Source organism: Anguilla anguilla, chromosome 12 (assembly GCF_013347855.1).
Source record: "Anguilla anguilla isolate fAngAng1 chromosome 12, fAngAng1.pri, whole genome shotgun sequence".
In the NCBI taxonomy this organism is placed as follows: Eukaryota; Metazoa; Chordata; class Actinopteri; order Anguilliformes; family Anguillidae; genus Anguilla; species Anguilla anguilla.
The window spans coordinates 29,162,722-29,184,605 of record NC_049212.1 but is presented as its reverse complement, the minus strand read 5'-3'; the positions used below and the strand labels follow the sequence as shown (position 1 = coordinate 29,184,605).

Below are 21,884 nucleotides of genomic sequence, written 5' to 3'. Positions count from 1 at the left end.
TCAATTGACCATTTACGGCAGTTGGTTTCTTAGTTAACTCGGCTCATTTGAGGACACAGCGGTTGTTGGTTTTAAGGTACAAGCACACATCACCAGACCGTGTGACTCTAGGACTAGGTTTGAGTAATACTGATCCAAAAGTGCATCTCACTGTCTCACAGTATGGATGTGCCCAATAGAGCCTGCCTTGTTCCTGCAGAACGGGTTCAGAAGGAGATTGATCAGGTGGTGGGCTCCATCAGAACCCCCTCGCTGCAGGACAGACAGAATATGCCCTACACTGATGCCGTCATTCATGAGGTCCAGCGGTCTATGGACCTCGCCCCTACTTCTGTTCCGCACAAAATGATGAGCGACACAGAATTCAAGGGCTACTGCATTCCTCAGGTGATGCCAGTTACAATCCTGGTTATCTGATGTGCTTAATTATTGAAGTGTACGGTTGCATGAGAATTTTTTTTCCCTCCAGGGTACAATGGTATTACCTCTACTGTCGTCTGTTCTGTCCGACCCAAAACTTTGGAAAAACCCTGATGTGTTTGACCCAGAAAATTTCCTGAATGAGAATGGGAGCTTCAAGAAGAATTATGGGTTCCTGGCATTTGGACTAGGTTGGGTTTCTGTTTACTGCTTTATTATAGATTCTTTGTGTTAGTCCTAAGTTTGATTGCAGTGGATGTTTGTTGTACTTAATATCACTATCACCTGTAGGTTCCATAACCTGCAATAGGTCATATTCGTACAGTAATAGAAACAGATATACATTTTATTCAATTCTTTGAACTGTTCCAACTATGCCTTTATCAGGGCCTCATCCATACACAGACAACACATGTTGGTGCCTTGGGCTTCTGAGTTGCTTTCAGTGTACTCTGGTAGATCTGACTAATTTAGTTATGATTCTACAATAGGCTAACATTTGCTGTAGGGAATCCTTGTGAAGGAAAGGTCACGGATATCGCACACAGATACCCAAACAGCTTGTCCCTCTTATCTCCAGGGAAACGAGCCTGCCTGGGGGAGGGACTGGCTCGGGTGGAGCTCTTCCTCTACTTCTCGACCCTCCTCCAACGGTTCACCTTCACAGCAACACAGCCCCCGGAAGAACTCGACATCAACCCTGCCTGCTGTAGCTTTGGACGATTGCCACGCATGTACACCTGCTACGCCAAACTCAGAGAATAAGTGCAATGCCCACAACATGGCCATTCATTAAAATTTAAAGTGACCTTTCTCCATAGCCCAATCCATTTATGTATCTATAATATATAATCTGTCAAGGGGTGGGAAAAACGGAAGATAGTGGACATTTTTCCAAAAATTACACTTGTTCTGAACAGAACTGTGGTCACATGAGCTACATACTAGACAATTATTTTTATGTATTGTGTTATTTTTATGTTACTTAGGTAAGGGGCTGTGTTAATCTCTGGGAATGTACGTGTTTTTATTCCTTGTGCTGTCATTGGCCAGGAGAGATTATTGCAAATGAGATTATTTGTCTTAGTGGAACTTTCCAGGGAGAAAAGGTTAAATAAAATACAGAAATAAAAACAAATAATTTTGCATTGGTACTGTTAATCATTCTCAGACAGTGACAAAGTACGTAAAAAAACAAACAGGGATGTTGAAAACCTTGAACCCTAACACTGTTTTATTTGGGGTTTTTTTTTTTTACATCAAAAGATAAAACACTGTCAGGGAGGGTTTGTCAAAATTGTTACTAATAATGATTTTCCATCAACCATAAGGTTGCTGCTTTACATCCCACCCATGCCACTACTTAACCTCTGACCCCTTGGTCAATATTTCCCATTGCTCAGCTAGTTTCATGTGGAACAATCCTTTTCAAATAATATTGCTATCTGTAAGTTTCTGAAATGGCCACCTCTGTTCTGGAGTCAGTGTGAGCACTGAGTGGAGGCTTCGGTTTCAGTGCTGAGGGAGGATCTGATCTCCCGGCAGCCCATGGAAGTTGTCATTTCATTGGTCACTCACCGTAGTCCTTTGGGAGTGGAGCTGGGGCAGATGGGTGGACCATGGGCTGCTTCCGGGCCTCCAGAACTGGGCTATGGTACTCAGAGGCTGGCTGGGCCTCCTCCACCTCTGCGGTGTCCTCTTTTGTCATCCTATGGGTCTGAAACACAGACAGGATGGATGAAAGTCGTTCACCTCCGTGGTTCTCAGGCTCAGTTCTTTTGATGTTCATTTTTCTTCATTCCTGAAACAGCTTTTTATGTTTTGAGGGATTATTTACGCTCTTAAGCCACATTATGTCAGAAATAGCTAAGCATGTCATGAAGAATAAATGTCCTATATTCATATTGCGCTTATTGTGCTATATTGCAAATAATTACATAAAAAGAGGTAACCTTAGGCTCTTGACTGGTAAAAATGTGGACACCTGGCCACTGAAACTGACCATTTGTGTCACGACACGGGTAGGGACTCAATCGCAGACCACGGCAGAATTCTCTGTTCAAAAAAGTTTATTCAAGGTCAGTCCAAAACAGCAGGCAGAGACAAAATCCAGGGACAAGCAGAGATCAAGCACGGGTAAAGACAAAGCAGGCCGGCAAACAATCCAAAAATCCGTAAGGCGAAAGCGAGGTCGAAATAATCGGGCAGAAGTCATACACACAAAAACTATCATATAAAACAGGCTGGGATAACACACAGGAGCAATCTGAGACGAACTGACAAACTAAAGTGAGGCATGCAGTCTTAAATAGGCAGAGGGTAATGAGGGAACAAGGAACAGGTGAGTGGGATAAGGGGTAACAGGTGGGGGGCGGAGTCCAGAGCACATGGTGAAGAAAACAAGCCAACCCACATGTGACAATACACACTGACAGATAGGGGGAGACAAAAACACAAAGTCCATGAGGGAGTACTGACAGTTTGGTGGACAAAAACAAAGACATCATAAATTATAATGAGCCAAACCTGCACTGTGTTACGTTTAAGGAATACATTATGAATGAAATTAAGTACTTGTGTTCAACAACCTTTAATGAGCCACAAACTGTCGGTAACAAAAATCAGCATACAAAGGGGTCCCCAGGACCTAGTTTGAGAACCATGGGTCCACCGTACCACATGGAGCATTGGGCTACTTTCCTACTCTTCCACTCACTGTACCCCAGTGATTCCCAACCCAGTTCCTGGAGATATGGTGTCCTGTATGTTTTCACTCCAAACCTAATAAAGCACACCACACTCAACAGCTAGAGATCTCATTGAGTTGAAAATGAGTAAAATCAGGTGTGAAAAATTAGGGTTGAAATGAAAACCTACATTACTGTAGATCTCTAGGCTCTGTAGGGTATGTGAATATTTGATATCTTATCCATTTGATATCTGTGAGCCAGTTATGTAAATTTTGCAGCTAGGAGCAGGCAATGGATGGACTGATTAACTGTATTATTTCCCAAGTACATTACAGCTTGATATCTGGAAGGAAAGAAAGAACATTGTCTTATATTGTATTTACAATGTGTTGTTGTACAACTACACGTTTTATGAAAATGGCTAGGATAGGAGTTCACATCCAGATTGGGCGAAAGCAACAAAAAAAAAAAAATTTAATTCTCTGTCAGTTCTCATGAATAATTAAATCTCTATCGATAACCACAAATAGTCACAATTTCCTATAAAACCCAGATTCATTAAGGTTTTTTTCATCAAAAGAATGTAAATCAGGAAGACAATTATGAAATTCAAACACTTGACTCTTATGTTATATTGTGAGTCAGGTCCACTGCCCTAATCTACGCCATCCCTTTGCTTGCAACCAACCCCCAGAGAGCATACATAAAGCGCTTTAGTGTGCAAAGAATTACCAACTAACTGTAGCATTTGAGCTTTTATTTGTCATGAAGGACAATGCAGTGACCTGCAATTAACAAATGTAGTATACTTTTCTGTATACCACAGAGAGAATAAGAGGTGATGAAAGGCAATTTAAGCTTTGTCTGAAGGCCCAAATTAGGTCAGAACACCATAAAGGGGATTACAATAAATTTACTACCTTAGTTATTAAAACAAGCAAGGTTTTTTTACACAGTAAATATGTACTATAGTAAAGGTAAGGAACATCATATTTTTTCTTGCACAGCCTTAAAAAGGTCAGCTGACCAAAAAAACTGTCGTAACGTATTCAGCCCTAGTCAGCCTGGATGTCCACGCACCACCTAAAGCTCAATCTGGGGAAGACAAAACTGCTGCCTCTCATGGCAAAGTGTTCCCTATGGACTGATGTGCCAAATACAGTCGATGGCTCTGCAGTGTCTCCTATTCAGCTTAAGAATATTGGTGAAGCTCCACATGACCAGCTCAGCTTCTGTCAACACACTGCGGCAACCACGCACCTATGCAGACTGGCGCTTCACAAAACCAGGAGAATATGGCCCTTTGTCACCCTAGAGGCTACACAGCTACCTGTATAAGCACATAATCTCTCATCTGGACAACTGTAAAGCCTTACTGGCCAGCTATCAGGCCACTGCAATAAGAACTCCCATTTGGTCTTCAACCAGCCTAAATTCACACACCACCCTTGTTGTACACCCTTCATTGGCTTCGGGTGGCAGCCTGCTCTCCATGCAAATCTCATACACTGGCAAACCGAAAATGGTACTGTCTTCCTATCTTCAGACAAGACAGGGTAATGCAGTGGTTCCCAAAATTTTGTGGTCAGGACTCCCCTTTGGTAATAGGATTTTTTTTTCCCGAGAAATCACATGCAAAGTCAGTTAAAGTGTCACTAATCTGCTGACACAACCCAGTTTCATTTTCATAGCAAGCATTACAGGGTCACACTATGTTTCTAACTAACATTGAGGCTGTTCAGTCAGCTAGAAGGGGATTGTTGGACGGCAGACGTGATAAGGCAGTGGCACCTTTTATGCACATTATGTGAACCCACTAGTTTATTGCGTAGCAATTGCATAGCAGGTTCCAGCATAATGTGGCTTAAGAGGGTAAAAATTCCCTCTAAATGTGAAAAGCAACTAATTAAGGAAAATGAACAGATTGTTAAAATTTTGGAATTGTTACTGTGGTTAAAATGAAAACCAGCATGCACACAGTGGGGCCCTGGAACCATGTTTTGGAACCAGTGATCTAGAGTGTATAGCAGGTATGGAAGTAAAACGGTCGTGTGATTAAGTACATTCCAAACTCAACTATGCAGCAAGGCAAGAATGTGAAATTTTACTGGAGGGTCTCTTCGTGTTCTTGGGACGATTAAGAAACAAAGCATTCTTACATGCAATAGTGTGTTCTTGTAATTGTACCAGGTAGTGTGTTCTTACAAGTACCCAGAACACATGTATGTATAAAAATGGCTGTAATTCCTACATTGTACATACAATCTTTTTGACAAAACCCTTAAATTAAAGCTGAAAGTCTACACTTAAATCACATCTTCATAATTTCATTTCAAATCCATTGTGGTGGCATACAGAGCCAAAATGATGAAAATTGTTGCACTGTCCAAATACTTAAGGACCTGACTGTAAATGATATGATGCAGAGAAAAAGTATCTGGATTTTTGCACATCTTTATGTGTATTTATTTAGCATTTTTATCTTATGCAGTTGCTGCTCACCATATCTTCCTCCTCTCTCTCTCTGGGAAATCTGCCTCTATGTAGACGATGCCCATTGTGTTATCAAGTAGGGAAAAAAGAAATGCCTTATTTCTGTCTGATGTTTTTTTATCAGACAGTGTGCAACAGTGGTTTGGTAGCCCAAGAGGAAGAACTGGTTGGGAGTAATACGTTTAATTTATTTTATGTCTCATCTTGCTTCATAATACTTTTACTTGTGCTTAATCTCCTGGCTTTCAACAGTCTGTTTTTAGTGTTCATGTTTCCAGGGTAGAGAGATTCCTGTCTTTCAAATCTTTGGAAGATGACACATATCCCTTCATATAATTCATTGCTTCAAAGCTAGTTGCTACCGAGCCTATGCTAGTTCAGCTTAGCTCTGGCTCAGTATGGCCACTACCTACGTTTGGCAAACATGGCGCCTCCAAGGGCACTCTTTCCATTCGTAAGGTCCCTCAAACAATGAATAGGTTAACATAGATGAACTAACTGAACTAACCTAGCATAGACATCTTAATGAATAGGTTAACATAGATGGACTAACTGAACTAACACTAGCATAGATGTCTTAAGTCATTAACTGTTAACAAATAATACTGTCACGGTTGTGCCTCCTCTGTAGTTTTTGTCCTGTCTCGCATCCCTTAGTTTGGTCTACCTGAGGTTATGTCTGGTAAGTGTTTATTGTTGTGGTAATAGGTTAATTGTGTTATCACATTCCACACGTCTGCTCGTTGTTTTGTTTCATTCCGCACCCGCCTGCTTGTTGTCTGTGATTGTCTCCAAGTATGTCCCTGTGTATATAAGTTTTTTGTTTGCCTGAATTGGGCACTGGATCCTACTGTTTTCTGCTCTCATTGTTTGTTCCCTGTGTTTCCAGATTTCTAGTTCCCTGCGCTTTGTGTTCCCTGTTTTCGAGTATTTCGAGTTCCTCGGATTGTTCTTTTGTTTCTAGTTGTTTCTTAGTTTTTTTTGGAATTGCCTCTCGTGGCCTTTTGTTCTCTGTTTGTTTTGTTAGTAAAGCCTTTGTTTGAATTATACCCTCTTGACGTCTGTGTCTTTACTCTGCTTGGGTCCTACCTCAATAATTCGCTGACAAATACTTATATTAACGTTAGCTAGTCTTATTAGCTAACATTAGGCTATTCAAGACACTGCAGCACCAGTTTGTTCAGGTTTGTAACTGTCAAATAAATGAAATATTACACACACAATATTAGTAATATCTTATTCTGTCAACAAAGATTATGAGGTTTAATACTTATATAAAAGTAGTTTATCAATATTTTATTGAAGAATAACTCAAGAACTTTCCGTACATAAGCCATGGCAGCAGTGCTGGTTCTAAGCATTGTTGACAAAGGTGACTGCCTAGGGCACCATTAGTCTGGATGGGTGACAAGTCAGACTCCACCTAGACTTTACATAAAAATTTGTTTTAGATGCAACAACCTTTTTGAATCATTTTCGAGTTCTTACACTTAGTACTAGGTAAAGTCTTATCCACAGTATTTTAACATTGAAAATATGGCCGCTGTAGTGTAGTTACAGTATTTTTTATCCACTACAGAATGCTTATGTATGTCTTCACATCAGTGAGATACAACCTCAATAGAAAACTTAATAACTGACATGTCATTTTGAGTTCAAATCAGTATTTCTAGTACCAAGTGTACAATCTTTACAGCATCTGTATACTCTTGTGTGACTTACAGTACATTTGTAGACGTTCTCCATAGCAAAACACGGGCTGGATTGGCTGTCAGGGCATGACTCAGAGGGCCCTAAAAGCACACAGAGATTTGCTTCATAAGCAGTCACACTCAGAGTATGCTAACTGTTTTTTCTTGTCCCCAGCTCAGTAAGAAGTATGGCTCTGTCTTCACTGTGTGACTTGGCCCCAAACCAGTGGTAGTGTTGCCTGGGTTTGAGACCCTTAAGGAAGCTCTTCTGAACCAGGGGGAAGAGTTCAGTGGCCGGGCCAGTTACCCGATACTCCTTGAAATCACCAAAGGTTTTGGTGAGCAAAATGACATCACCTCCTGTGTTTCCTGAATTACTGTGTTTTCTAAATTCTTTGCAAATTATGAATTGTTCATGAATTGAGTGTGTTTTGTTAATCTGAACCTCCGGTTTCCAGGCAGTCATGTTCAAATGGATATTTGTAATATGTTTCTGCTGCTAATCGAATAAGCATTAGAGTTGGTCATTCAAAAAATTAGGACCGGCTTTGTCTCTGTGGAAGTCATCCTTTTGAGTGCATGCCAAGTTGTGGATTTAATGCGTTGATAGCTGAGTGCCATTCTCACCTCAGAAGCAGTAACATGTGGTGAGGTCACTGGCTGGGTAGGCTACAAAAACTTTTGCTCTCGCTATTAATGGGGAGAGATGGAAGCAAAACAAGCCGGAGGCCCTGCATGTGTAACCTGCTATTATATTTGCAAGATTAAGCCTGTCCATTGGCATACAAAATTGTATAAAATCAATTCATGTTTAATTATAGAATTAAATTGCATTGCTTGAACAGGTAGTGGTTTTAATACACAGGGAAAATATATATTTTGTTTGTTCAAATGATTCTGCAATTTGAATTTATTTTATCATAGCCAGGGTGCATACCCCTGCATAACCACGTTACTGCCCAGAAGTACGGTACAAAAAACATCTAATTGTGTCCCTCATTTACCCAATTGTTTCCACCTTTCTGGTCACAACTTGCATGCCTTGCTAAAACCCGACAATTAATTTTATCCCCTTTAGGGGACATGAATCTGGTTTTAATCTCAGGAGCCATACATTCTGCTTTGCTGAAATCTACACTACAAGGGACATTCAATAAAAACAAAATAATACTTTTGAAAGTATTTTCACTGCAACATGTTTTTGTTATCTAAGACACTTGTAGTATTGTGTCCAAAAATTCAAAAAATAATGACAATCCTTTTTTCTGCTGGGTCTCAGGTGGATATGTATAGTGCTGAAAACATGCTGTGCCAACAGGGGTGCTGGCGAGCAGTGGTGACCGTTGGAGGGATCTGCGGAGGTTCTCCATCATGACCCTGAAGAACTTTGGAATGGCTCGGAGGAGTATTGAAGAAAGGGTACAAGAGGAGGCCGGGTTTTTGATCAAAGCTTTCAGTGAATATGGAGGTAGACTTTTGGTTGATCCGTTGAACTTGACGGTTAATTTATAATAACCAGATCACTCAGCGGTGGGTTGTTAAATGAACACCAGACCAACTGAGCTTTGTATGGCCTATAGCTGAATCTCTGTTTTTGCAGAGGGAGGACAGCCAGTACATATTCAATTCCAGATAAGTGTTCTTGTCACCACCCTGCTAACCAAATGCTTTTTGGTTTTGTTTAAGAAATTCTGTTCGGTACACTGCTAGGACAACTGGAAGTCAGTACACATGTTATCGGGGGAAATATTATCATATTGAAATATAAATGATATTCGTTTGAGTTGCAGTACATTTATTACAGGTTACATGATGTTAATTCTAATTGTTTTCATAAGGTTTTGTTTTAAAAACATGATTTCACATGATGGTAAGTTAGTTGTATATAACTATGTAATATGTTTTTAATAATTATATAAAACACATTAATGCAGTTAATTCAGAGTTCCGTAGTCATAAAGTACCATGTGAATTTGCAATATTATAGTCATGATTTTACCATGTTTTAAAATATAAAAATGCATTTACATTGAGAATACCTCAAAAAGAGCCAGATTTACTAAGCATTTGCAGGGGCACCCTAAATCTTGCCCATGATATAATGTCCAAAATGTTCTTGTAAAATACAATTTGATGTGGGTTACTTCAGCTATATAGTTCCCTTATTACCCACAGATGCTTGGTCATGCCTTATAAGTGTGTGCCCTTTCTTTTCCAGATTCAACCCTAACAACCTCTTGTGTAATGCCGTATCCAATGTGATCTGCTCCATTGTCTTTGGCCAGAGGTTTGAATACAATGACCCGCAGTTCAAGTTCCTCCAACAGGGCATTGATGACAGTTTTAATTTTCCCAGCAGCTCCAAAGGCCAGGTGCATATCACACCTGTTTTATGTAATATGCATTACATGCATGTGTATTTGTACCCTCTACAGTATGACCCTACAAGATATATAGTGTGATGCGCCATTCAGACGATGCTCATATTTTGTTGAAGATAAGAATTAGTGCAGTATTCAAAGTACACTTCACTTCAGTTTGGCTATGTTTAGTTCGTTTATCTGTAATTCATGTGTTTCTTTCTGTTCTTTCCTATTTCCTGTGCCATAGCTCCATAGACCAGTATTTAGTGATTAGAACAAAAGGCACATAAAATCTGCAATTTTACATACTTATGAGTACCTCTTATCTATTTCTGATTCTGTAATGCTGCTCTTCAAAATATCATCAGAGTGATTGCTATGCTCATTATATTTTCAGCGTAAAATTTTCTAGATTAAAACAACACTCCACAAAGAAAATTTTTCATTTGTAGAAAACAGTATAAACCTTGCAATGCATTGGTGCTGTGCAGCACAGTGAAGGCTAATGTGAAACCATTTCTTGCCTTTTTCCTCCCAACAGCTTTTCAATGTGTTTCCCAAACTAGTGTGGTGCCTGCCTGTGTCATGGTCCTGCGTTCCTGTCTGCGTTTTCCCTGTTGGGCCGCCAGATGGCGGCACTCCTGTTTTGTGTCCTGCTCCCCCTGTGTTAATTGTATGATTGTTTCCAATTGTCTAATCATTGTTTTCTGGCTGTCTCGTTTTCCCTTCCCCTTCCGTGGCCTGATTGTTCATGGTGCCCTCCTGTGTCTCGTCAGTGTGGTCTATTTAAGTTGCCCTCTTCCTTGACTCAGGTGCTGGATTCTTGCGGTATGTCTGCTTGTTCTGTGCTCCCCTCCTCAAATCTGCTCCATGCGTTCCTGTCTATGTTCTGGTTTCCCGTGTTTGTTCCTGAGATCTGTTTTGTTCCCGCCTATGTTTTTGACCGGTTTGTGTTTCTTACTTTGTTTCCGCTTGTGTGTTTCTGTGCGTTTCTGCCGTTTGTTTTCTGTACTAGTGTAGTTCTGTTCTTGTTTATTTTTTTGTTCCTAAGAATATTTTGAGTTTGTTGTTTTGCCCTTTGTGGCCTTGCCTGTTCCCTGTTTGTGTTTGCCTTTTTGTGTTAGTAAAATCTTTGTTAATTTTCCCTTTTTGAGTTTCGTGTTTTCCTTCCCCCACTCTGCGCCTGGGTCCCAGCACCCGTACTGTCACAGCCTGGGCCTCACCACCAGCTCTTTAAATACATTGAGAGTATTAGAGAGTGCTTTAAACAAGAAGCTCAGCGACGCATGAAAAGTCTCAACACCGACTCACCTCAGGACTTCATTGAAGCGTTTCTGGTTCGAATGCTGGAGGTGATTAAATAATAGCATTCATATTACACCAATGTCGTGTTGGTTATTAAATATTTCTCCATGCTTCTGAATTGTCTACCTTAGAGGTAGATCAGGATTTTCTTCAGTTAATGGAGTCAGCTGATGAATTAACATTCAGGAAGAAATTACTGGACCCATACCCTAATTTTAGTTGATTTGTTTAATCAGTATAATTCACTTGATAGTGCCTGGGTGCACCTGGGTGAGTGCTGAATGAGTGGTTTTTAATGCGAGATAAACATCAGGTGTTAGTTCAGAGTCCCTGCAGGAGTTACAGAATCAGTGACTATGTCACAGAGAAGGGCACACCCAGGGGTGCCCCTCAGCTTTTAGAGGCCTACGCAGAATTTTTTGGGGGGCCCTTTCCATCCTTAATATTGTGGAAGGGGGGATTGTCATCATGGACTGGAGAGGGAGATTGTGTTCGCGGGGGGGCTATTTAGTATTTCTGACAGTGATCGTAAGCTAAGACGGGGCCCTACCTGCAGAGTGTCTTGCGTATAGGGGCAGCAGGACAGCACTAGGCACAAGACTTTTCACAAGGAGGTCCCTCTTCTGCTTCTCACAGTACTGTTTAGTTAATTATTATGGATTCTCTTCCTCCCTTATGCTCTTATTCCCTCAAGTCTTTACATGTTTAGACGGGATCCAGCTGCAGAGTCGAAAGCCACTATCAAGACTGCAGGCCCAGATCACCCCAAGAAAGACTTGAATATTCTATACTACAATTTTAAGAAGTTTCTTTATAAATGTTTTTTTTTTTTTAAGTCCGGCTTTTATACAGCAACTATCTGTGAGATAGTATGTACCTGTGCTTTGTTTTTTTTTTAATGCATTTGTATGTATTGGTCATTGGTGGTTGGTTTTAACACGTCTTCTCTTCATTTTTCATTGAATTTGTTTGAATTTTAAAAAATATACATATATAAACTTCTTAATAAGTATTGTTTCTTCTTTGTCTAATGAAATTCAGATGAAGTCTATTGCGGCAACACATTGGCTCAAACAAACTAACTTTTTTATTCCCTTCTACTTCAATTTTTTAAAAAGTAGGAATGAAAGGTTTTTGCTTGCTGCTAGCAAGCTGATCCCATAGTGATTTTGTTCCCCTCTTTACAGCAGGGAGACAAGCCTGGCAGTGAGTTTCACTTTGACAACCTAGTGAGTTCAATTTGGAGCCTTTTCTCTGCAGGAACAGAAACCACCACCTCCACACTGAGGCAGGCCTTACTGCTAATGATGAAGTACCCTCACGTCCAAGGTACCTGGAGCCAGTAATCACTTCTGAACAGCCGGCATAATATTGTTGTTACTCAATTGATCATTTACGGCAGTTGATTTCTTAGTTACGGCAGACGTGGGCTGCAACTTCTTGGACGGCAGACGTGATAAGGCAGTGGCACCTTTTATGCACATGATGTGAACCCACTAGTTCACTGTATGCCAGCGAAAACTCGCGCCAAGGCTTCGGGTGAAAGGAAAACCACATGCATAATACAGTGCGTCTACAGAGGGAAGAAGTTGCGTCAGATAACAGGAATAGACCTCCGACATTACCTACTGTTTGTAAACTAGCGGACAGTTAGTTTCAGAAAATGTATTTTTTAAGCCTCCTGGCGAACAATGTCATCGGCCTCTTGCTGGGTCTCATAGTTCTGGTGTTATTTTGGAAGAATATGGGGAAAAAAAGCAACACGGCAAGACTACCGCCGGGTCCGTCACCAGTCCCAATCCTAGGAAATATTCTTCAGGTGGATTTAAAACAACCGTACAATTCCTTCTTAATGGTGAGTTATGGGCTATATAATTTAACGTATACTAAAATAATCCGAGTCTGCTATTGTATAATTCTGCCATTTCCCCAATGAGAGAAAGATTTATGGTAACTTGTTCATTATTATTTTTTATTTATTATTGTAGGCCTATACGAAAACAAAATCAAATGAACAACTTTTTCATGTTTAGCCTCAAACAGAATATTAAAGATGACATTTAATATTATACGCTATTATATTTTATGTTCCTTTATTCATTATCTGTTTTAACCTCTTGTGGTTGGCAGACTGAAATTTTTATTGAAATGTTATTTTGAACTGTACAAACTCTCCATAAAAATGTTTTTTAAACAATCTTTATGGGGGTCAGAGTCGTACATTATGATGGGTGAGGCCAGTTTTTACAATTTATTTTCATGGAAAAAATGTTTGGAAAATTAATTGCTAGCCTACGTCTTAAAATTATAGGGGAGAACCGGGACGAAAGAAACAGGGGACGAAAGAAACACATCAATTAGTACATGTGATTAAGTCCATTCCAAACTCAACTATGCAACAAGGCAAGAATGTGAAATTTTACTGGAGGGTCTCTTCGTGTTCTTGGGACGATTAAGAAACAAAGCATTCTTACATGCAATAGTGTGTTCTTGTAATTGTACCTGGTAGTGTGTTCTTACAAGTACCCAGAACACATGTATGTATAAAAATGGTTGTAATTCCTACATTGTACATACAATCTTTTTGACAAAACCCTTAAATTAAAGCTGAAAGTCTACACTTAAATCACATCTTCATAATTTCATTTCAAATCCATTGTGGTGGCGTACAGAGCCAAAATAATGAAAATTGTTTCACTGTCCAAATACTTATGGACCTGACTGTAAATGATATGATGCGGATAAAAAGTATCTGGATTTTTGCACATTTGTATGTGTATTTATTTAGCATTTTTATCTGTTGCAGTTGCTGCTCACCATATCTTCCTCCTCTCTCTCTCTGGGATATCTGCCTCTATGTAGTCGATGCCCATCGTGTTATCAAGTAGAGAAAAAAGAAACACCTTATTTCTGTCTGATGTTTTTTATCAGACAGTGTGCAACAGTGGTTTGGTAGCCCAAGAGGAAGAACTGGTTGGGAGTAATACGTTTAATTTATTTTATGTCTCATCTTGCTTCATAATACTTTTACTTGTGCTTAATCTCCTGGCTTTCAACAGTATGTCTTCAGTGTTCATGTTTCCAGGGTAAAGAGATTCCTGTCTTTCAAATCTTTGGAAAATGACACATATCCCTTCATATAATTAATTGCTTCAAACCCTCAGAGGGCCCTAAAAGCACACGGAGATTTGCTTTACAAGCAGTCACACTCAGAGTATGCTAACTGTTTTTTCTTGTCCCCAGCTCAGTAAGAAGTATGGCTCAGTCTTCACTGTGTGGCTTGGCCCCAAACCAGTGGTTGTGCTGTCTGGGTTTGAGACCCTTAAGGAAGCTCTTGTGAACCAGGGGGAAGAGTTCAATGGCCGGACCGGTTACCCAGTACTTGTTGAAGTCACCAAAGGTTTTGGTGAGCAAAATGACATCACTTCCTGTGTTTTCTGAATTACTGTGTTTTCTAAATTCTTTGCAAATTATGAATTGTTCATGAATTGAGTGTGTTTTGTTAATCTGAACCTCCGGTTTCCAGGCAGTCATGTTCAAATGGATATTTGTAATATCTTTCTGCTGCTAATCGAATAAGCATTAGAGTTGGTGATTCAAAAAATTAGGACCGGCTTTGTCTCTGTGGAAGTCATCCTTTTGAGTGCATGTCAAGTTGTGGATTTAATGCGTTGATAGCTGAGTGCCATTCTCACCTCAGAAGCAGTAACATGTGGTGAGGTCACTGGCTGGGTAGGCTACAAAAACTTTTGCTCTTGCTATTAATGGGGAGAGATGGAAGCAAAACAAGCCGGAGGCCCTGCATGTGTAACCTGCTATTATATTTGCAAGATTAAGCCTGTCCATTTGCATACAAAATTGTATAAAATCAATTCATATTTAATTATAGAATTAAATTGAACAGGTAGTGGTTTTAATATACAGGGAAAATATATATTTTGTTTGTTCAAATTATTCTGCAATTTGAATTTATTTTATCATAGCCAGGGTGCATACCCCGGCATAACCACATTACTGCCCAGAAGTACGGTACAAAAAACACCTAGTTGTGTCCCTCATTTACCCAATTGTTTCCACCTTTCTGGCCACAACTTGCATGCCTTGCTAAAACTAATTTTTGTCCTCTTTAGGGGACATGAGTCTGGTCTTAATCTCAGGAACCATACATTTTGCTTTGCTGAAATCTACACTACAGGGGACATTCAATAAAAACAAAATAATACTTTTGAAAGTATTTTCACTGCAACATGTTTTTGTTATCTAAGACACTTGTATTGTGTCAAAAAATACAAAAAATAATGACAATCCTTTTTTCTGCTGGGTCTCAGGTGGATATGTATAGTGCTGAAAACATGCTGTGCCAACAGGGGTGATGGTGAGCAGTGGTGACCGTTGGAGGCATCTACGGTGGTTCTCCAGCATGACCATGAAGAACTTTGGAATGGCTTGGAGGAGTATTGAAGAAAGGGTACAAGAGGAGGCCGGGTTTTTGATCAAAGCCTTCAGTGAACATGGAGGTAGACTTTTGGTTGATCCGTTGAACTTGACGGTTAATTTATAATAACCATATCACTCAGCGGTGGGTTGTTAAATGAACACCAGCCCAACTGAGCTTTGTATGGCCTATAGCTGAATCTCTGTTTTTGCAGAGGGAGGACAGCCAGTACATATTCAATTCCAGATAAGTGTACTTGTCACCACCCTGCTAACCAACTGCTCAAAATCGTTTTTGGTTTTGTTTAAGAAATTCTGTTCGGTACACTGCTAGGTTAACTGGAAGTCAGTACACATGTTATTGGGGGAAATATTATTATATTGAAATATAAATGATATTCGTTTGAGTTGCTGTTTGTACATTTATTACAGGTTACATGATGTTAATTCTAATTGTTTTCATAAGGTTTTGTTTTAAAAACATAGGTTTATTTCACATGATGGTAAGTTGTATATGACTATTTAATATGTTTTTAATAATTATATAAAACACATTAATGCAGTTAATTCAGAGTACCATAGTCATATAGTACCATGTGAATCTGCAATATTATAGTCATGATTTTACCATGTTTTAAAATATAAAAATGCATTTACATTGAGAATACCTCAAAAAGAGCCAGATTTACTAAGCATTTGCAGGGGCACCCTAAATCTTGCCCATGATATAATGTCCAAAATGTTCTTGTAAAATACAATTTGATGTGGGTTACTTCAGCTATACAGTTCCCTTATTACCCACAGATGCTTGGTCATGCCTTATAAGTGTGTGCGCTTTCTTTTCCAGATTCTGTCTTCAACCCTAACAACCTCTTGTGTAATGCCGTAGCCAATTTGACCTGCTCCATTGTCTTTGGCCAGAGGTTTGAATACAGTGACCCACAGTTCAAGTTCCTCCAACAGGGCCTTGATGGCTATTTTAATTTTCTCAACAGCTCCAAAGGCCAGGTGCATATTACACCTGTTTTATGTAATATGCATTACATGCATGTGTTTTTGTACCCTCTACATTATGACCCTACAAGATACATAGTGTGATGCGCCATTCAGACGATGCTCATGTTTTGCTGAAAATAAGAATTAGTGTAGTATTGGAAGTACACTTCACTTCAGTTTGGCTATATTCAGTTGGTTTATCTGTAATTCATGTGTTTCTTTCTGTTCTTTCCTATTTACTGTGCCATAGCTCTTATTTCATACTCTACTTATCTCGTGGTACTTCCTGTTCAGTTGGGCTGCCTCTTGATAATAGATCCAGGGTCCTGCTCACATGACTATGCGTGCATTTAGTTTATTTGGCCAAATCAGATGCCAAGAAACTTGGCAAGCAGTTTATTGCCTTCTCTTGCATTCTTGTGAATTATCCACGGATCTAACCCATATTTGAATGCATTATAGTTCAGGAATGTTGCATGTTGCATCTGACCAGTATTTATGAGTACTTATGAGTACCTCTTATCTATTTCTGATTCTGTAATATTGCTCTTCAAAATATCATCAGAATGATTGCTGTGCTCATTATATTTTCAGCGTCAGATTTTCTAGATTAAAAGTGAGAATTTTCTGACATGAGATGTCTTTTTGTGAGCCAGCACTTTTCAACACTCTACAAAGAAAATTTCTCATTTGTAGAAAACAGTATAAACCTTGCAATGCATTGGAGCTGTGCAGCACAGTGAAGGCTAATGTGAAACCATTTCTTGCCTTTTTCCTTCCAACAGCTCTTCAACGTGTTTCCCAAACTAGGGAGGTGCCTGCCTGGGCCTCACCACCAGCTCTTTAAACACATTGAGAGTATTAAAGAGTTCTTTAAACAGGAAGCTCAGCGACGCATGAAAAGCCTCAACACCGACTCACCTCAGGACTTCATTGAAGCGTTTCTGGTTCAAATACTGGAGGTAATGAAATTGTAGTATTCATATGACACCAATGTCATGTTGGTTATTAAATATTGCTCCATCCTTCTGAATTGTCTACCTTGGAGGTAGATCAGGATTTTCTTTAATGGAGTCAGCTGATGAATTAACATTCAGGAATATATTATGCAGTTGTCTATGACCATGAAATGCACTTTTTGTACGTCGCTTTGGATAAAAGCGTATGCCAAATAAATGTAATGTAATGTAGTGTAAATTACTTGACCCATACCCTTGATTTTAGTTGATTTGTTTAATCAGTATAATTCACTTGATAATGCCTGGGTGCACCTGAGTGAGTGCTGAATGAGTGGTTTTTAATGTGAGATGAACATCAGGTGTTAGTTCAGAGTCCCTGCGGGAGTTACAGAATCATTGACTATGTCACAGAGAAGGGCACACCCAAGGGTGCCCCTCAGCTTTTAGAGGCCTACGCAGAATTTTTTGGGGGGCCCTTTCCATCCTTAATATTTTGGAAGGGGGGATTGTCATCATGGACTGGAGGGGGAGATTGTGTTCGCGGGGGGGGCTATTTTGCATTTCTGACACTGATCGTAAGACGGGGCCCTACAATTTTAAGAAGTTTCTTTATAAATCTAAGTCCGGCTTTTATACAGAAACTATCTGTGAGATAGTATATTAGTATATACCTGTGCTTTGTTTTGTTTTTTAAATGCATTTGTATGTATTGGTCATTGGTGGTTGGTTTTAACACGTCTTCTCTTCATTTTCCATTGAATTTGTTTGAATTTTAAAAAATATACATATATAAACTTCTTAATAAGTATTGTTTCATCTTTGTCTAATGAAATTCAGATGAAGTCTATTGCAGCAACACATTAGCTCAAACAAACTAACTTTTTTATTCCCTTCTACTTCAATTTTTAAAAAAGTAGGAATGAAAGGTTTTTGCCTGCTGCTAGCAAGCTGATCCCATAGTGATTTTGTTCCCCTCTTTACAGCAGGGAGACAAGCCTGGCAGTGAGTTCCACTTTGACAACCTAGTGGGTACAATTTGGAGCTTTTTTGCTGCAGGAACAGAAACCACCACCGCCGCACTGAGGCAGGCCTTACTGCTAATGATGAAGTACCCTCACGTCCAAGGTACCTGGAGCCAGTAATCACTTCTGAACAGCCGGCATAAAATTGTTGTTACTCAATTGACCATTTACGGCAGTTGGTTTCTTAGTTAACTTGGCTCATTTGAGGACACAGCGGTTGTTGGTTTTAAGGTACAAGCACACATCACCAGACCGTGTGACTCTAGGACTAGGTTTGAGTAATACTGATCCAAAAGTGCATCCCACTGTCTCACAGTATGGATGTGCCCAATAGAGCCTGCCTTGTTCCTGCAGAACGGGTTCAGAAGGAGATTGATCAGGTGGTGGGCTCCATCAGAACCCCCTCGCTGCAGGACAGACAGAATATGCCCTACACTGATGCCGTCATTCATGAGGTCCAGCGGTCTATGGACCTCGCCCCTGCTTCTGTTCCGCACAAAATGATGAGTGACACAGAATTCAAGGGCTACTGCATTCCTCAGGTGATGCCAGTTACAATCCTGGTGATCTGATATGCTTAATTATTGAAGTGTACGGTTGCATGGTAATTTTTTTTCCCTCCAGGGTACAATGGTATTACCTCTACTGTCGTCTGTTCTGTCCGACCCAAAACTTTGGAAAAACCCTGATGTGTTTGACCCAGAAAATTTCCTGAATGAGAATGGGAGCTTCAAGAAGAATGATGGGTTCCTGGCATTTGGACTAGGTTGGGTTTCTGTTTACTGCTTTATTATAGATTCTTTGTGTTAGTCCTAAGTTTGATTGCTGTGGATGTTTGTTGTACTTAATATCACTATCACCTGTAGGTTTCATAACCTGCAGTAGGTCATATTCGTACAGTAATAGGAACAGATGTACATTTTATTAAATTCTTTGAACTGTTCTTGTCACGTAAAGGGTGAGTAAAAACACAAACTCAAAAAAGGGAAAATTAATAAAGACTTTACTTACATGACAGGGAACAAAAAAAAACAGGAAACCCAAAGGCCACACAGGGCACAGGGCACAAAAAAAACCAAAAAAACCCCCAGAAAACTCAAAATTCTAAACACACACAGAGCAGAACACGGGCAGGACAGAAACCAGGCAGGAACGAATGGGCAGAAACACACAAGCAGGGCAAAACACAGGCAGGCAGAAACACACATGAAATGCATTCAGAACACAAGGAACCAGCACCCGAGTCAGGGAGACAAAAGACTTAAATAGACTCAAAACCAACAAGACACAGGAGGGCACAATTAACAATCAAGCCAGGACTGGGTGGGAACAATGAGACACAAGCAGAAACAATAATAAAATAATTTAAAGCAATAATACAATTAACCAACAGAGTAATGAGGAGGAACACAAAACAGAAGTGCCACCATCTGGCGGCCCAACAAGGAAAAACAGAGACAGAAACACAGAACCATGACAGTTCCAGCTATGCCTTTATTGGGGCCTCATCCATACACAGCCAACACATGTTGGTGCCTTGAGCTTCTGAATTGCTTTCAGTGTACTCTGGTAGATCTGACTAATTTAGTTATGATTCTGCAATAGGCTAACATTTGCTGTAGAGAATCTTTGTGAAGGAAAGGTCAGTGATATTGCACACAGATACCCAAACAGCTTGTCCCTCTTATCTCCAGGGAAACGAGCCTGCCTGGGGGAGGGACTGGCTCGGGTGGAGCTCTTCCTCTACTTCTCGACCCTCCTCCAACGGTTCACCTTCACAGCAACACAGCCCCCGGAAGAGCTCGACATCAACCCTGTCTGCCGTAGCTTTATAAAATTGCCACCCTTGTACACCTGCTACGCCAAACTCAGAGAATAAGTGCAATGCCCACAACATGACCATTCATTAAAATTTAAAGTGACCTTTCTCCATAGCCCAATCCATTTATGTATCTATAATATATAATCTGTCAAGGGGTGTAGTAAGTGCTGGAACAGCAAATAAGATCAAGATCACTGGCAAAACACAACTGAAATACACATGGCCATCTACAGGGGTACGCAGAGCTTGAAGATACAATAGCATTGGCATATTGAACCACTGAGATTGCTGCAATATGCGTGTTGTAGTATTCTCAAATGTCTTGCAATCTTGTTTAGCAGTCTAAATTTCAAAATGTTCCAATACCGTAGTTATCAGTAGTTATGTTCTTGTATTGTTGCTCTGTTAATCTGAAGCAAACGTATGATCATTCAAAAACTCAGATGGGAGTCTAAAATCATTTTGACAGCCCAACAACCGTCAAGCAGATGGAAATCAAATGCACTGTTAGATTGTACGACATAGCCTACTAATGTTACAAGTTGTAATGAGATTTGAAGAGATTTTCTTAGTGACCATATATACTATGTATACACTTGTTCTATTTGGAATATGCTTTCATTGTATCTTAAAGCTTTTTCACATGCGGTAATTGCTTTCTTTACTCACAACCTTGTTGTTATATATTCGCTATGCAATATCTTTTCACGAGTTGCACAAGTGATTGTTAAATAAAAAAGCAAGTACATTTTCATTATGGTTACAACACTATACAATGAATATCTGATCCATTAAATGGGATAATATCAAATTTAAGATGCATTTTATCAATATTTTGTTATTAATAGACGTTCCCCTGTAGGTGTAGGAAAATTTTGAGACTCCCCATGATTGAGATGACGTCGCATGTAAAAGTTAGGGTATTCCCATCAATGTTGATCAAACTGTTTCCTCCAACCCCCGATGCTTCATGATAAAAATATATCACATGTATAACTATACACTCATATAATCAACATGTAATCCAATAAACCTATATCAGTAGTTGCAGCTAAGCTTATGGAAACGCAAGAAACCACAGTATCCACTGTAGAAAAAAAGCAAACGCAGAAGGCTTAAAAAAAACACATTTACTCACTCAGCAGAAAACACTAACCAAATACTAATCATACACTAGTGCCAAAAAACTTCAGCAGATAACACTAACCAAAAACTAATCATACACTACTGCCAAGATACAGCAGAGAACAATAATCCAAAACTAACAGAACGCTATTGCCAAATAAAAGTGCTAGAAGACTAATATTTTTACAGTGACCCTTATGTAAACTGAATACAAATGGCAAATTACAGGAGGCTATAAACTCTGTAACTTGTATGCTTAAAGGAAAATTACAGAATAAAGACTAATATTTGTTTAAGGGAAAGTTGGGGTAACATTCCACAATAACGTTATCATCTAAGAACAGAAAATCATTGTGGTGCCAAGAAGGTCAGGCTGACCCAAGAGCAGGAAATTAAAATCATTGTGGTGCCAAGAAGGACAGATGGTTGGTATTTTAAGAAATGTGTTAAGGGGAGTTGTGGGGTACATTTGTGTATAAAATGAATGTAAAACTGACAATCGAGGTTCAATTCGGCTGAATTGATCCGGCTTTGTGCACCTGTGCAAATAAAGTCTAACTTTTC

General features: G+C 39.6%; 2 protein-coding genes across 3 annotated transcripts in view; both read left to right on the top strand.

Moving 5' to 3' along the window:
• Positions 1-20,393, top strand: part of LOC118210012 (cytochrome P450 2M1-like) — a 27,338-nt gene extending 6,945 nt beyond the window's left edge. The window contains exons 7-10 of one of the 2 annotated variants that reach the window (XR_004761786.1): positions 200-387; positions 470-611; positions 1,001-1,283; positions 20,351-20,393. Coding sequence is in view for 1 of the 2 variants with exons in the window: in XM_035385821.1 (XP_035241712.1) it covers positions 200-387; positions 470-611; positions 1,001-1,185 (515 nt within the window). In the remaining variant the exon portion in view is untranslated. Of the gene's footprint in view, positions 1-199; positions 388-469; positions 612-1,000; positions 6,653-20,350 lie in introns of those variants that run through there. The other variant, XM_035385821.1, reaches the window with a different exon arrangement.
• On the top strand, positions 12,419-21,884 carry LOC118210014 (cytochrome P450 2M1-like). The gene is made up of 9 exons (XM_035385825.1): positions 12,419-12,817; positions 14,206-14,368; positions 15,330-15,479; positions 16,244-16,404; positions 17,178-17,354; positions 18,335-18,476; positions 18,728-18,915; positions 18,998-19,139; positions 20,068-21,884. The coding sequence occupies exons 1-9, from the start codon at positions 12,626-12,628 to the stop codon at positions 20,250-20,252; spliced, it is 1,500 nt and encodes a 499-aa protein (XP_035241716.1). The 5' UTR covers positions 12,419-12,625; the 3' UTR covers positions 20,253-21,884.